This window comes from Zophobas morio, unplaced genomic scaffold (assembly GCF_036711695.1).
Source record: "Zophobas morio isolate AGI-343-1 ecotype UQ-CSIRO unplaced genomic scaffold, CSIRO_AGI_Zmor_V1 ptg000026l, whole genome shotgun sequence".
NCBI lineage: Eukaryota > Metazoa > Arthropoda > Insecta > Coleoptera > Tenebrionidae > Zophobas > Zophobas morio.
This window is the reverse complement of record NW_026972131.1, coordinates 6,850,783-6,868,293: the sequence shown is the minus strand read 5'-3', so window position 1 is coordinate 6,868,293 and position 17,511 is coordinate 6,850,783. Positions and strand designations below refer to the sequence as shown.

Sequence of the window (17,511 nt, the reverse complement as noted above, 5' to 3'; positions counted from 1 at the left end):
GAACGGGTCTGCAGCGAATGAGAGAGTTATGTGTTCTGTGTTCAAAGCTAGGTATTATCTCTTCGGCCTGTTTAGTTTTTAAGAGTGATGCAGTTTTAATGTGTTTCGCGAAGTGCGGACGAGATCTGAGGTGTTGTTGAAGTGCTAAGTGGACTGACTAACGGAATGGACTGGAAGATGTAACCCTGTGCGAGCTTTATTCGGAGGAAAAACAGATAAAGAGGCCCGAATCTTTTATGATACTTGTCGGTGAAATAACTCGAAACGCCAGATGTTTTTTCATGAATGCAAAGATAAATGATATTACTCAAACTTAACCGGTTTCTTCGGTCCCGAAAAGGGTGCAATATCCTTAAATAAATTGTTGGTTTCCGCAATCAAAACGGTTTTGAAAATGATTAGTTCTATTATTTTAAGCATCACGTTTATTTTTTGTTAAAATGTATTACTAGATCAACTTTATTTTAATGTCGAATTATTTTTAATAAAATATTATTTCGAGTGCAGATTTCGATTTTAAGCAATATGATATTTTCGCTTCATTTTCCTTTTGTTTTAAACACGCTTTATTTGAAAACATTCTATTCAGTCAGTCGGTTTACCGGCGCAATTTATCCCTTTTTTGTGTTTAAGAGATAAAACTGATCAAAGGCTGAGCTTTTCAGCTTCGAGCAAGTCCTGTGAAAACTAGGTGTATATCGTAGCAATTTAATCTACTTTTGGTGATATGATCGGATCTACAGTGTTCAATACCACTCAAATCTGCATTTGCAAAGGTAAACCGTCTGTGCACATATCCGAGGGAATCCGTCGACGACTAAATCAAATACAGACGTCACAATCTCTCCTATACTCTTCACATCTCGACGAGATATCCATCTCCCTGTCATGTTTTCTGTTAGGCCACATAAGCAGATGTTTTTCGTTTATTCGAGGGTTTGAAATATGTTTGCTTTTCTGCACTTTAAAATATGAATTGACAAAACATGGCCCAGGCTCCTCGAACAATTGATGATGAATTGACGACGCGAAGAATTGCGTATGTTTTTCTACTAATGCCCGATTATGACGTTTAGTTGCAGAAATTCGTATATGATCATTTATATATAAAATATTTTTAAATAAATGGCAGGACTGGAAATATGCTTATCCACTACCCCAACATTGTCTGCTTAATTTAGAGTTTATCTGGTTTATAGCACGCAAAAATGACTGCGTTGAAAACAAATTAATCAGTTTACTCTGAAATGATTGGATCACACGTACAAAGTTATCTACTGCAAAGTGAGATAAAAATATAAAAATTAATACCTCTGTGATAACCCCAATAAACTGAAATAAAGATACATGTATATCAGTTTGAATAGGAGTCGAAGTGCAGTGTAATATTAGTAATGACAAGATTGCACCCCAGATTTTCGGGAAAATGGAAGGTTATTTATGTGGCCTGTAGTTTTTTCTTCTATTTCTAATGATTAATGGGATATCCAGAGGATCGCACGTTTAGTGACTCACACTGTATATAATAACCTCTATAAAATAAAAACAAATGGTGTAAATAGCACGCCCGGAACACCTTCGCCACGGGGTAAAAACTTAAAACGGATTCATAAACCACAAGTGTAGGAGTATATTATTTTATAAAATTTAAAGAACATTTATAACGCCATCAATTTTTGGTGAAGGCATAAACGGATAGATTCTGAACAACGATTTACCATGATTACGATAACCTTAAAACGTTTCCAAATTTCAAAGCATTCGGCTTTGCAGTTTAACAGTTAAATTGCAAAATGTTATTATACAATTCTTAAGAGGGATTCAAAAACCACAAGTGTAGTAGTGTGGTATTTTATAAAATTTAAAACAGTTACTATTGTAAAATTTGAAAATGACGTGATCCCATTTTTGGAGGGGGAAAATGTGTATTCGGGTTAGCGATTTGTTCGGATCAGTGAATTTCCCAAAAACCTGAAAGGGAATTAAATAATAGCTTCATACATTGCTAAAAACAAATTTCAAAAATAAACTTTAATTAAACACGTTATATTTTTGGAATCAGCACGTCGAGACATATAATCCTGAATTTTTGAGAATTTTTAGACCACTTTTTCAAACTATATACTACCCTATGCAAATTGCAACGCATTTTCGACGATTTTCGAAATTTAACTAAATATAGATTTTGGGCATTTTATATTGAACAACATAAAAAAAACTAACCGCACCCGCTTTCGTTTTTTAATGTCATTGGCTTATTTGATTAGATGAAAATCAAATTTTATTTTGTAGAGTGACCGAATTTACTAATTAAAAGTAGCTCCGCCCACCCACCCCGTTTTTCTTTTGATCACTCATTTTATTAGACAAAACGGAGGTTTTATATTGATAAACACTGGAATCTAGACGAAAAACTAAAACTAACCCCACTAACCTCCATTTTCGAATTTCGTTGGCTTTTCTGATCACATAAAGATTGAATTTTATTATTTATTAAGTGCTCGAAATTACGCTTAGAAGAATTCAGAGTGGGTCCGCCCACCCACCTGGTTTTATTTCGAATTATTTATTTTATTGGACAAAAAGTGGATAGTGATAAACAATGAAATCTAGACAAAAAAATTGGTATAAAGATTTTAGACAGTACTTCCCTCGCTGTCGGAATCGTGACGACTGCATGCCTATTATGTCTTTTTTCGTATTACATTTTTGTAGCGGGGCATTTTAAAATAAATTGAGTATTAATTTTTTCAATTTTGTCATTATTTGGCATTGACATCTTTGTCATTTTTTTGTGATTGCTACGACAAATTAAATTGGACGAAGTCGTCTTTCGGGTGTATAATATGTTGCCTATGCAAAAATTGTCAGGCGTGAACAGATAAAAGGAACACCCTGTATAGTACTTGTAATTTAAGACAAATAGCCATAACACTTATCAATCTGTAGACGTGACGGTGAAACACAAACTAAACTAAAACATGTTTTCTACTAATTGGAATAACTGGATGACAATGCCGACGGTCCAGACTTTTTTATTGCTTTGACTTCCGTTTATTGTATAAAACTCTACATTTTTTCGGTTTTTGGATGCTGAGCCTCCCCTTCCCTCCCCCTAGCTACGGCCTTGTCTAGGGATTATGAAATATCGAGAAAATTTGAAAGTAACAAATTGGATTCCATTACTGTACGTCCTTAAGTTAACAAGTGTTTATGTTTATACATCGGAAGAATGTCACGTAGAAATTAGTTTGATTTGAATGAGTTCGTCCCCTCACAACAGAGGATCAAAATAATTAACTACTAAGCTACAATCGATAAAATGTTCTGAATATCATTATTATAATCCTTATTAAATAAATTTGTTTGTATTTTCACATTTTCGGGAAAATGGGGTGACTCGTTCTTAATTTGATCAATAAAAAATATTAATGCTATGATGAATTACAAGTAAAAACTCATCATATTGTGCACATTTTGGACACAATTTATTCGGCAAAATTTTGAGGCAACGTCATCAATTTTTCGGGGAAAATAAACAGATTTATTTTGATTAATAATTTACCATGCTTACAATGACCTTAAAACGTCTGGAAAATTTCAAAGTATTCAGTTTTGCAATTCAAGATTAAAGCAATAAAATAAATTCACGCATTCATTAATTTTTACTTCCCGAGCGTAAGCAAAGGAAGTATTGTAATCGAGTCCGTCGGCCGACTCTCTACTTTTACGTTTTCTCGATCTTTCATGACCCCTAGAAGACGAAGAAATAGGTCTCCCATTTCCGTCTGTCTGTCCGTCTGTCCGTCTGTCCGTCTGTCCGTCTGTCCGTCTGTCCGTCTGTCCGTCTGTCCGTCTGTCCGTCCGTCTGTCCGTCCGTCTGTCCGTCTGCCGTCCCGGATTTTTATTAGACAGATAATCTCCGAAAGTACTCGACCGATTGTTGTGAAATTTTGTACTTATATTAAGAATATCATGTAGATGGTAAAACGCTAACCAAAATTTGTCTAATCATCCCCACCACTAATGCGATGACGTCACTTCAAAATTGTACATAGTAAATGGGTTTTCAATTGTATAAAATAACATAGTCCTACACATGTAGTTTACAACTCTGAATCGACTTTTCACCCGAAACGTCCAGATTTTTGGAAAAAAAATCAAAATTATAAAACAACATTTTGAAATTTAATTTTTAATCTGCTAACCAGAATGCTTTGAAATGTTGCAGATGTTTTAAGGCTATAAAGAGCATAATAAATTTTTAGTCAAAAAATATTTGCTTATCCCCTCCAAAAACTTGATGACGTCAGCTCAAAAGTTTGTGGAATAAATCATATCTAAAATGTACAAAATATGATGAGTCTGTACTTGTGATCTATCACTCCATTCATATTTTTTGGATTTGCATATACAGGGTGACTCAAAAAAATTAATGAATGCGTAAATTTATTTTACTGATTTACTCAGAAACTACAAAACCGAATGCTTTGAAATCTTGCAGATGTTTTAAGGTTATAAAGAGCATAATAAATGTTTAGTCAAAATATATTTGCTCATCCCCTCCAAAAAATTGATGACGTCAGCTCGAAAGTTTGCCGAATAAATCCTATCTAAGCTGTAAAAATATGATGAGTCTGTACTTGTAATTTATCACTCCGTTCATATTTTTTGGATTTGCATATACAGGGTGACTCAAAAAAATTAATGAATGCGTAAATATATTTTATTGATTTAATCAGGAACTACAAAACCGAATGCTCTGAAATCTTGCAGATGTTTTAAGGTCATAAAGAGCATAATAAATGTTTAGTCAAAATATATTTGCTTATCCCCTCCAAAAACTTGATGACGTCAGCTCGAAAGTTTGCCGAATAAATCATATCTAAAATGTACAAAATATGATGAGTCTGTACTTGTCATTTATCATTCCATTCATATTTTTTGGATTTGCATATACAGAGTCTCAAAAAAATTAATGAATGCGTAAATATATTTTATTGATTTAATCAGGAACTACAAAACGGAATGCTCTGACATCTTGCAGATGTTTTAAGGTTATAAAGAGCATAATAAATGTTTAGTCAAAATATATTTGCTTATCCCCTCCAAAAACTTGATGACGTCAGCTCGAAAATTTGCCGAATAAATCATATCTAAAATGTACAAAATATGATCAGTCTGTACTTGTGATCTATCACTCCATTCATATTTTTTGGATTTGCATATACAGGGTGATTCAAGATAATAAATGAATGCGTAAATTTATTTTACTGATTTACTCAGGAACTACAAAACCGAATGCTTCGAAATCTTGAAGATATTTTAAAATTATCATAAGCATGGTAAATTTTTGATCAAAATGTATTTGGTCGTCCCCCCTAAAAAATTTATGACGTCACCACAAAATTTTGCTGAATAAATCCTATCTAAAATGTACAAAATATGGTGAGTCTCTTCTTGTGATTTATCATTCCATTCAAATTTTTTCGATTTGCATATACAGGGTGACTCAAAAAAAATTAATGAATGCGTAAATTTATTTTATTGATTTAATCAGGAACTACAAAACCGAATGCTTTGAAATCTTGCAGATGTTTTAAGGTTATAAAGAGCATAATAAATTTTTAGTCAAAATATATTTGGTTATCTTCTACAAAAAACTGATGACGTCAGCTCAAAAGTTTGCCGAAAAAATCGTATCTAAAATGTACAAAATATGATGGGTCTGTTCTTGTGATTTATCATTCCATTCATATTTTTGATTTGCATATGCAAGGAGACTCAAAAAAAATTAATGAAGGCGTGAATTTATTTTATCGATTTAATCAGGAATTAAAAAACCGAATGCTTTGAAATCTTGGGAATATTTTAAAGTTATTATAAGCATGGTAAACTTTTGTTCAAAATGTATTTGTTCATCCCTCCTAAAAAAATTGATGACGTCACCCTTAAATTTTGCTGAATAAATCCTATCTAAAATGCAAAAAATATGATGAGTTTGTACTTGTGATTTATCATTCCATTCATATTTTTTAGATTTTCTTAAGAGGTGGTTCAAAAAAATTAATGAAGTCAATTTATTTTATTGATTAAATTAAAGGCAACACTTATTATTAGTATTACACCCCAACCAACCCAATTTGGTAGACAGAAAATTTGTTAAAGGAAAAACTCGGTTGAAACATAAGGGTAGCACGCTTATTTACATCGACTTTAACATTACAGACCTGCATTTGTTTTATGCGTTCACTTGGTTCCGCGAATGTGAAATAGACATGTTTATAATCAACCAATTGTGAATTTCACCGTCAAGAATTAAAATAAAACCCAATGTTTTATATAATAAGCGGAAGTCGAAGCAATAAAACCGATGGTCGTTTTGTTTACAGTTTCTCTGTTTGACTCTCACGTATGCTGTTACGCCTGTCATCTTAAATTAAGAATGTTTATACATACACGATTTTCAGTTGCCTCTGATACGTATACGTGAGTAAATTGTTTCGTTATTTTATTGATTATTACAAATCAATATTCAAAACGACCCAATTCATTTTCCCGAAAATTTGAGAATATAATAATTTTATTCTTAGTATTACACTACATCTATCCCAACTGATATACGTGTCCTTGCAAAAATGTTGATGACGTCATCGCATTTTTTTTTTAAATTCCCACTACAAAAATGTAATGAGAAAAAAAACACAATAGGCATGCAGTCGTTAAGTTTCCGACAGCGAGGGAAGTACTGTCTAAACTCTTTAGACCAATTTTTTTGAGTCATATTGAGTATATACAAATCCATAAAATATGAATAGAATGATAAATCACAAGTACAGACTCATCATATTTTGTACATTTTAGATAGGATTTATTCGGCAAATTTTTGAGCTGACGTCATCAATTTTTTGGAGGAGATAAGTCAATATATTTTGATTAAAAATTTATCATGCTTATCATAACTGTAAACCATCTGCAAGATTTCGAAACATTCGATTTTGCGGATCTAAAATTAAATTACAAATTTTGTTTTATCAGTTTGATTTTTTTTCCAAAAATCTGGACGTTTGGGGTAAAAACTCAATTCGGAGTCATAAACTACATCTATACAATTTAAAACTCATTTACAATATACAATTTTGAAATGACGTCATCGCATTAGTGGTGGGGATGACTAGACAAATTTTGGTTAGCGTTTTACCATCTACATTATATTCTTAATATAAGTACAAAATTTCACAACAATTGGTCCAGTACTTTCGGAGATTATCTGTCTAATAAAAATCCGGGACGGCACACAGACGAACAGACGGACAGGCGGACCGACAGACGGAAACGGGAGACCTATTTTTTCGTCCTCTAGGAGTCATGAAAATCGAGAAAACGTAAAAGTAGAGAGTCGGCCGACGGACTCGATTACAATACTCCCTTTGCTTACACTCGGGAAGTAAAAGATAAAACTAATCCCACCCACCATCGCTCTTGAATTTCATTGGTTTTTTTGATCAGATGAAGACTGAATTTTACTGTGTCAAGTGGCTAACTAGGTTTAAAAAATTTCAAAGTGGCTCCACCCACCCACCCCGTTTTCTTTCTAATCACTCATTGTATTGGACAAAAAAGGATTTTATAGAGATAAACAGTGGAATCTAGACAAAAAAGCAAAACTAACACCAGACTGAATTTTACTGCGTCAAGTGCCGAACTAGGCTTAAAAATTTTCTTGTAGATTTCGAGTCATAGAACTCTCTTTCGGCCTCGTTTCTTTGATAACTCCAACAGTTTTTCCAGAATCGGTCGCTGAAATGTCCAAATTGTCGATTTTTTAGAAAATTTGCTTTAAAACCGAATATCTTAAAAATCTTGCCCAATGAACATACATGCGCCATATTCTTGGAATCAGCACGTTGAAATCTACATTGATGAATTTTTTGGGAATTTTTAGACAACTTTATTTGAAGTGAAATTTTTCCAGTACTCCCTCCTTCAAATTTCGCACCATTTTTGACCATTTTCGAAACTAATTACATTAGTATTTATGTATACATTTCCTTGTAGATTTTGAGCCATAGAACTAACTTCCGGCCTCGATTCTTTGATAAATCGAACAGTTTTTCCAGAATTGGCCGTTGAAATATCGAAATTATCGAATTTTTAGAAAATTTGTGTTCAAAACCGAATAGTTTAAAAATGTTGCACGATGACCATACATGCGCCATATTTTTGGAATCAGCATATTTGAGATTTACACCGCTAAAGTTTCTGAGAATTTTTTAGAGAACTTTTTTAAAAGTGAAATTTTTTCAATACTCTTCACATTTCGCCCCATTTTTGATCATTTTCGAAATTTAGCTAAATGCATTTTGGTTCACGTTTGCAAGTTCAGTTCGAATTGCAGAGTTTTTGTTCGGATTAAAAAAACATTAATTGATAGAACAGCAAAATCTGACCAAAGAAGCGCAAAAACACATCAGTAATAATCCAAACACAACAAACGACACGAATGATAAACAAAATATGCGAGCAAATGGATGATGAATAAATCAACGAACGCCACTGGCGCAGCTATAATTCGAAAGTGGACTCAACTGGTTGTGCTTTTCTCTTCTCAAATTAAATTTTGTATTAAAAACAAAACTCACTTAAAACATACGCATAGCATGCTTTTTACCTTTGTTTTCTCACTGCACACATCTTTATTTTAACTTATAGGGGTTATTATAAAATAAAATTAACAAAAACAATATATGTCAAATTACTTTTTCAAAAAATGGTAGCAAAGATCAAAACAGAATTTTTTAGGCGCTAAGCTTCTCGTGAATAACCCTGTAGAATAAAATACTGATTATTATTATTATTATCTAACAAAATATCTCATTTAATTTTCTTGAAATTTTGAACAATCTTATTTTACATTATATATTTTAAAATTTATTTCCTTTAAAATGTTGATATCTCCGAGGAAAATAATAATAATTGTGTGGTGGGTATAACTAATATGTGACAAAACTTATTACCGGTAAGTGTCTAGCTCAAATAGTTCAAAAAATCCTTGGTATCTTATCTCAACTTAACGTCGGAAAAACTAGCCTTCAGGAGGTTAAATGTCGTACAAAAAAGGGTCATTTTCTCCTTTAAATTTAGGCAGCGGTGTATAAGCTACACATAATAGTCACCGTATTTCAAACTCAGGTTTATAGAGGAAAATATTGAGAGAACAATCATTGTTAACGTACAATGTGTTAATTCAGGCATTTACTTCAGCTACAACTTAATCCTCTCTAATTGCAACGAGGACGCGACCTGAAAGTTACTCTCAAGAATCGCTCTCAGGTGATGTCAATCTATTTTTTAACCTATGACCATTATATGCAAAAGATGATTATCAAAGACTGTATATCAAATTAGCACTGAAATTTCGTGAATTTTGCCGCCTCGTTGTGATGACTGGTATTACTAATCGTTGTATGACATAAACATCAGCTTAACCTAATTTTCTTAAGTGTTTTCGGTGTCTTTGGCGTCTAATAGATTTTCTACCTGCATCATCAAAACGACAACTTCTTAGTAAAACTGCAGTGACAAATTTTCCAAACCAACGTGATATGCAACCTTTTATAATCAATAAAAAAGAAAAAAATAATATTGGTACATGGAGCAGAATTTTTTTTTATACTAAAAAATTTCTGGGTCCAATAAGCAATAAGGCGCGGTAAGCCAAAAATCACGCAAAAAGAGGAAGAAAACGGAGGGTTTATGACTTAAAAATATGTACGTTATGATGTGACGAATTCTAGTTTTTCAAATGTTTTCAACATATGACGGAAAAATGGGACGCTCAATTAGCAGTAGTAGGTGTTGTGAAAAATGTTTAACATCTTGCTGCCACTCAAAAAATTATACATTCGGAAAAATAATCGTTCTTGACAGAGGAATGCTGAGTTTATTTTATCATTTACTTTACGATTTAAAACATAAATATTCGAGATGTAGAGTTTGGATTTTTTCACACAGAAGTGATTTGTTTGTTATTTAAGCGAAAGACATGAAATTTGCATGCTTTTTTCGCTAAAATCCATGTAACACGGCATTAATAATTTATATATTCATGTTAACTGGTAAGACTTTAAAGGAGCACGCCATTTGTAATCTCGTTAAGACCGTAAAACTGTTCCAAAGCAAAAGTGCAGTGTAAGTAGCCAATTCAGAAGATACATATTTATGAGAAGAAAACACAGGCACAATGAAAATATTAGAGCAAAAATATAAATGGGGAGTTCAGTATGCGGCAAGTTAATTTCCATATTTCCTTCGATTTTTATTTATATTGGGAATTCAACAGACTTCAACGGGGTTTTTGCATAGCTTCCGCATACATTAGAATACTTTTACTTTGAACTCTAAAAATACAATGGACTGAATAACAATTGCACATTTTGTTTCGCTCCAGTATTCAATTAAGGGTTTGTTTATGTAAATAATGTTCGAGTTACTTTAATTTTCTACCACATCCCCTTGACGGCTTCCTTTTTCCAGAGATAAGAGCCTCAAACAAAATGTTTACTTAACAGACGCAATATTTTAACAACAGGCAAACAAAATTTCCTAATACACAGAAAAAGTCCACGCCGAAATCTTTCGCCAACAGTCAACAGAGTCTAACAAGTATTTGTACAACAGTCTTTAACAAATTCAAAGAATTGCAAATAATCATTATAGTAATAATTTATTTGCTTCAAATTATTGAAACAAGGAAAATCCTGTTAAAACGAACCAATTAAAAATAAAAGAATAATAATTTCTTAAATACGTAGATAGCCAAAAGCAAAAGATTATAAAACGTATGTTCCAGCAGGCGGTATTTTAGCAAATTTACGAGGAATTTTGCACAAAATAAAAAACATCTTCACATTTTCAAAACCATTATTTTCATTTTTTCAACTGATCAAATTGTGCCTACGCTATTTATTAATTATTTTTCCTTCGGTATCATTCGTCATAAATATTTTTCGACACTCATTTAACAGATCTAACTAAAACTAATGCTTTAAACCTTATTTTTTCTTTCTTATTCTGGGGGAGAATGTGGGTTAAATTCAGCGATAGTCGCAGATCGATTTGTTTGCCACAACAAAAAATGTGAAAATGATGCGATGATTTCTCGGCACGTAAGTAAAACGGATCTTTTAAGAATAGGGTCGTATCAAAGGAAATGTAACTCTAATCGCCAACTTACGTCGTGATACCACCTATAGCTGTCGGGACTAGGACGTGCCGAAGAATCACAACGAAGGGTAACGTCTGCTCCCTCCTTAGCGGGTAAATTTACCCCTGGGTCCAGCTTCACTGCCACCTTGGGGGGATCTGAAACAATCGCGTTCCAATTACTTCACATGTCAAACAACGTTTCCTTAAAGGGGTTGAGAAAACTCTCCTTTCTTATTGCGGATTCAGCTTTCGGGTTAGTTGTTTCATTTGTCTTGATGGTCTTTATCACTAGGTTTTTTTTATAAAATGCTTGGTATTATAATCTTGTGTTTACTAATACGTAAGATACGATATTTATAAAAAATACTGAACAGACTTTAAGAGAATGTTTTAATACCAGCGGAGGTAGGACAAAAATGCATAATTAGGTCACATTAATTAATTAATTGAATACTCGTAATACAATGATCTAACAATAAATTAAAGTAACTAAACTACAAAACAAAAACTTCTTCAGATAGTTCTAGTGTGAAGTGCCCGATTTTTATTAAGTTATAATAGATATTACGATATAATTCCAGACAAAAACATGTCAGATTTGAACTATTTTCTGCTGCTTTATGATTTATGCTGTTTGGGTGTGTTTTTAGACGAAACAAATGTTTTTCTATACCGAAGCTGTCGTATACTCAAAACGTTATTTTTGTATTCAATAAAAATTTTATCACACTTCAAAGTTAACGACACTACAAACTGTGGTAATAACTGTGTAAACAGACTCTAAACTACACTGTTTTAGTTGCAGGTACAATCCTCGTATTTCGTTGAAATAGTTTAAATCAAAACCTGGAAAGTTATCTATTACGTAGAAGCACCAATAAACGTTCAAACTCCAAAAATCGTTGTTTTAAAAGTAAAAATATTTTTTTATGGGTTTTATGGAAGCGTGCCGCCTATCACTTTATGTGTATTATATTGTAATCGTTATTGATATAAACGATCTATCAAGATTCGTTAAAATAAATATTGTATTTGCAGTGTGCTAAATTAAGCTTCCTCTTTCAAGCTAAAAACAATGGCGTTTACAGGATTTCAGTATTCGTGACTAGGATACGAAGTTATATCTTGGACCCTATACATATAAGACTTGCGGGTAATACATTAACAGAAAACGTAAAGTTTTCAATGGCTTTTAAATTTAATGCGATCTTTAAAAATTAAAATTTCTCTTAAATTAGTTGGCAGCAGGTAATTAATTATTTGTTACATCGTTCGGTCGAAAGAAAAATAATATCGAGTCGGTATAAAATTTTCAGGTAGCACGGTTGAGTTGAGTATTATATAAAACTTTTGTTGCATTTTCTGATAGCGCATTCACTTAAGAAAAAAAAGTTATTTAACGTCATTTAGGACACTGATGTGTATAAGCAGAGATTTAAAAAATATAACTGAATTTTAAACAATACGAAGTAATCTTTTATCGTCGATGTAAATACGAAATATATCTGCGCTTTATAAATCAAACTGACAAGTATACAAATAGAAAAAATAATTGTCTTTGTCACACTCCGCTTTCATTTTCTGATAAGGGCAAAAACAAATGTCGTCATTTGAGTGATATTGGTTAAACGAAGGTCAGGGTTAGATAGACTTCACGGATGACCTTTATTTCCATTCAATACTACCGATGACAATTAAGGATGGTAATGGCTTACACAGTAGCGAACTGCTTTATGCAACAATCGGAATGTCAATGCTTTACCACAATAATCTACTTTGGCGATTAGTGCAATTAAACAATAATGCACTTCAGCAACCGTAACAATTTGTCGCAGAGAAAATAACTATTTCTAGTAGTTTTTTATATACTCAACTACATGGTTTCAGTAATTTAAATTTTTTACACAAGTAATGGAAATCTAACTGAAGAGGCTTTCTTTATTTTTCGGGTAAAGGGTTTATCACCAATCTTAAAATGAAGTTGATTAGCAATTTGTTCTTCTTATTAAACAGAACAATTACTTAAGTCGATCGGTAAATAAAATCGGTATAAAACTCAACAATTTATTTCTTAATAACTCAAATTTACACGACTGATAACACAGCGATTATGTACAAAATAATTCCGGTGCAACTTGGCTATACTCTCGTGGACTTGACTTGCTGACTGAATACTAAACGGTCCCGACGGTGGCCTCTATTTAAACCTATATGTTTCTCTCGATGGATCGAGAACACCGCTTCGAGGCTTTTCTGGGTTACCCATCGCGACATCCGCTTCCAGGCTTTTTGATAGCGAACGCCGCCCGGCCGACGAGTCATCATCGCCATACTTTCGTAACAATATTTTTGCATACTTCGATTGGTTTCGTGATAGGATACGCTTTATAAATTTATGTACTTTTTTCACGTTCATTAAAAAAGTGTAACATTTTTTATTAATTTTTGTTTACAAAGGATACGTTTGTTTCATCGTACAAGAAGCGCCATTGAGTTTCATTTTTTCACCTATTTAAATGAAAAATAAGCACTAACGTATATTTGCTTGTCTTATTAGGCTTATAAGGTTACATACTGACAATATTAGACAACCAGTGAAATATGCTGTACTGATGAGACCTAAGGAGTTCAAAACTGCAGTATACAGATGTTCATTGCGTTGTCTAATCTCTACAGTTCTGTATGTATGTTAGAAATATCGTGTGGAATGGTAAAACGCCAACTAAAATTGTCTAATCATCCCCACCAACAATGGGATGACATTACCTCCAGAATTTACAATAGTGAATATTATGTCAACTCTATGAAATAGGGTATTCCTGCATTTGTGATTTACGAATCCGTGTTGAGTCTTTACCCCTAAAATCCACATTTTTGGAAAAAAGAATCAAAATTGAATCACAACATTTCACAATTTAACTTTGAAATTGCATAACCGAATACTCTGAAACTTTGCAAACGTTTAAGATGATCTTAAAAGTGATTACGTCATTTTACAATTTTTCCGAATAAATATTACCTAGATTTTATAAAATAACATAGTCTTGCATGTGTAATTCATGAATCCGTGTGTGGTGTAACCCTAAACATGCAATGATTGTGTAACACCATCTTACAATTTAATTTTGAAATTTCAAAAGCGAACGCTCTGAAATTTTGCAAACATGTTATCCGTTTACTCCTTCGCAAAAAATTGATGACATCATCTTAAAATTTTATGGAAGAAATGCTGTTTAAAACACGCAAAATATTGTAACTCTTTATATGTGAGTTATTGTCAATGGATTCGTAGATTTTAATATTACTTAATCAAGGTGACACAAAACAAGTAATACATTAGGAAATTGATTTTTTTATAATATCAAGAACGGCTCACTCTTTTATTATTAGTATTACACTGCACCTATTCAAATTGATATATGTGTCTTCGATAAAATGTTCATAATAATAATAATAATAATATATATTTTTTATTCCCAACAGGTAATACACCCAGTTACAGGGAAACAGCAAAATATACCCTAAAACTACAAAATTAAGTTAAACAAAACAATCATTCGCACAAGGCATCAAATTAAACTAAAAATTCCAACACTATTCTAACGAACACTCCAACAAACACTTTCGTATTTTGTGAAATGAATCAGCATGTAGATCACAGCTTCCAGATATTTTGTTATATAATTCGCACATGAAGTTAATTGGCGATTTAACTGACGCATTAGTTCTCTTCCTTTGACAATAAAACATGAGGAATTGCCTTGAGTTACTTCTTGGTACAAGGAAGTTCAGCTTACTAAGTAAGTAATTACAATCGATATTGTTATTGACCAAACTGAACAGAAACTTTAATGCGATAATAATAATAATAATAATAATAATAATAATAATAATAATATATATTTCGCCTCATATTGTACAGAACAGGAGGACATGTCAATTAATTACAATATGTACATACTTAATTATTCAATATAAAATGTAACCAGAAAGGAGGAGCCAACTATAGTAAACCGAACCGTAACAGAGCATACATTTTAAAATCACACACAATTTTACAAACATTAATAATGTATATATTAACAATTTTTCTTAGACATTAATTGTTGCCAGCTTAGCTACTAAAAATTCATCTACCGTGTAGAAACAGTTGCCCTCTAATATATCCCGGACGGTTGACTTGAATAGAGGAAGAGGCTTTTCTTTCACCTTTTTAGGGAGGGCGTTAAACAAAATAGCACTAGTGTATTGCGCTGACTGTTGTGCTTTTTTAATACGGTGATATGGGATTACGAAATTATCTTTATTTCTAGTGTCATAACTATGATAATTACGATTCCTTTTAAATTTGGTCTCATTAATTTTTGCGAAATCCTTCTACATGATGCAAGAGACAAGAAGTCGAACCTAGATAATAAAAGGGACTGATCTATACCTCGAACAGGATAGACACCATCAATTCGATATGAGAGAAATTTTAAAAATGTCCTTTGCACCGATTCTAAGTGCTGAATATGTACCTGATATATAGGTGACCAAACTAAGGCAATATAGTCCAGTTTTGACCTCACTAATGAAAAGAAAAGGGTACGTAAAGTTCCAATTTCGGAAAACTCTCTGCAGTTCCTATAAATAAACCCATAATTTTTGAAAGCCTTCGCGACAATATCGTTGATGTGATCTATGAAAGTGAATTTTGTATCAAACAAAACTCCTAAATCTTTAAATGAATCGCTACGTTTAATTACTGTGTCGTTAATAGCATATGAAAAAATCTCTGGAAGCACTTTTCTAGTATACGTAACGCTGCAGCATTTGCTAATGTTAAGGAAAAGTCGATTTTTTATGCACCAATTTCTAATAGCTATTAAGCTGGCTTGAAGAATCATGCAGTCGTCGATAGAGCGTATAATTTGAAATAGTTTCACATCGTCTGCAAATAGCAATTTCTCCGAAGGAATCGTGTCTACAATGTCGTTGATAAATAACAAAAACAAAAGTGGGCCTAAATTGGACCCTTGCGGTACTCCAGAAGTTGGTCTAATAACCTTAGATATAAAACCACGATATTTAACATCCTGTTCACGACCAAGTAAATAGGATTTAAACAAGTCAAGTAAACAGTTCGAAAATCCATAATGACACAATTTCTGCATAAGAACGAAATAATCAATTTGATCAAAGGCTTTTTGGAAATCCAAATATATGGCATCAACTTGTTGTTTTTGGTCAATAGCTTCAGAGAGGTATTGAGTGAAACATGCCAAATTGGTAGCGGTGGAACGATTTTTCATGAAACCATGCTGATGAGGCGTAATGTACTGCTTGACCTTGCAATAAATATTCTTGTATATAATCGATTCAAACACTTTAGAAAAGTTGCTTAATAAGGAGATAGGACGATAATTTGTGACTTCGGCTGGATTTCCTTTCTTGAGAATTGGACAAATTAAAGCTTTCTTCCAAGCGTCCGGAAAAGTTGCACTACTGAGAATTAAATTAAATAAATGATGCAACGGTGTTACAAATATGTGAGCACAATCTCTGAGGAGAAATGATGGAATTCCATCCAATCCCATAGTCAACGAATTTTTGGAATGTTTTAGCGCCTCTAGGATCTCCCTCTCTGATATATAAATTAAGGAAACACCAGTTGTTTTAACGTCCGTTAATTCTGGCTCATTGATTGGAACTGAAGCTGCGTATACAGAGTTGAAATAATCGCTAAATGTGTCAACGATCAATTTGGGACAATTGATTTCTGTGTTGTTATAATTCATTATACCTGGAATTCTAGAGGTACCTCTTTTACTTTGAACAAATGGCCAGAATTTTTTAGGATCTTTAGAAAGGGATAGTTCAATGTTCCTCAAATAACTCATGTAGCTTTGATTAATAAGATTGTTAGTGGTTCTTCGATGTTCCTCATACAGATAACGATAATAGGAAGACTTATATTTTTTATAATTTTTGAACGCTGAGGATTTTTTACGTAGATGAAACAATATTACTCCGTTGAACCAAGGAGGATAACGCTTGTGATGTCTACCTATGTATTTATGAGTTGGAACTGTTTCCTTAAAAGCATTATTTAAAATATCATAAAGTTCCGAGCAAACAGTATTGACATCGTTTAAGCTAGTAAGATATGACCAGTCAGTCGAAAGTAATAAACTGTACAAATGTTGAAAATTAGCTTTCTTGAAGTTAAAACTTTTGGCTTGATCATTTACATCAAAATGAGAAAGTTTCGTATAGTTAAATGTTAAGCTAATTAAAAGAGCAGGATGGTAAGAGTCTTCC

At 32.6% G+C, this 17,511-nt stretch overlaps 1 protein-coding gene across 2 annotated transcripts in view; it reads right to left on the bottom strand.

Annotated features, from left to right (window-relative positions):
• LOC135136453 (neural cell adhesion molecule 1) overlaps positions 1–17,511 on the bottom strand; it is a 283,868-nt gene that overhangs the window by 139,483 nt on the left and 126,874 nt on the right. For both annotated transcript variants that reach the window (XM_064065718.1, XM_064065717.1), the window contains exon 8: positions 11,237–11,364. In XM_064065718.1, coding sequence (XP_063921788.1) covers positions 11,237–11,364 — 128 coding nt within the window. The remainder of the gene's footprint in view (positions 1–11,236; positions 11,365–17,511) is intronic.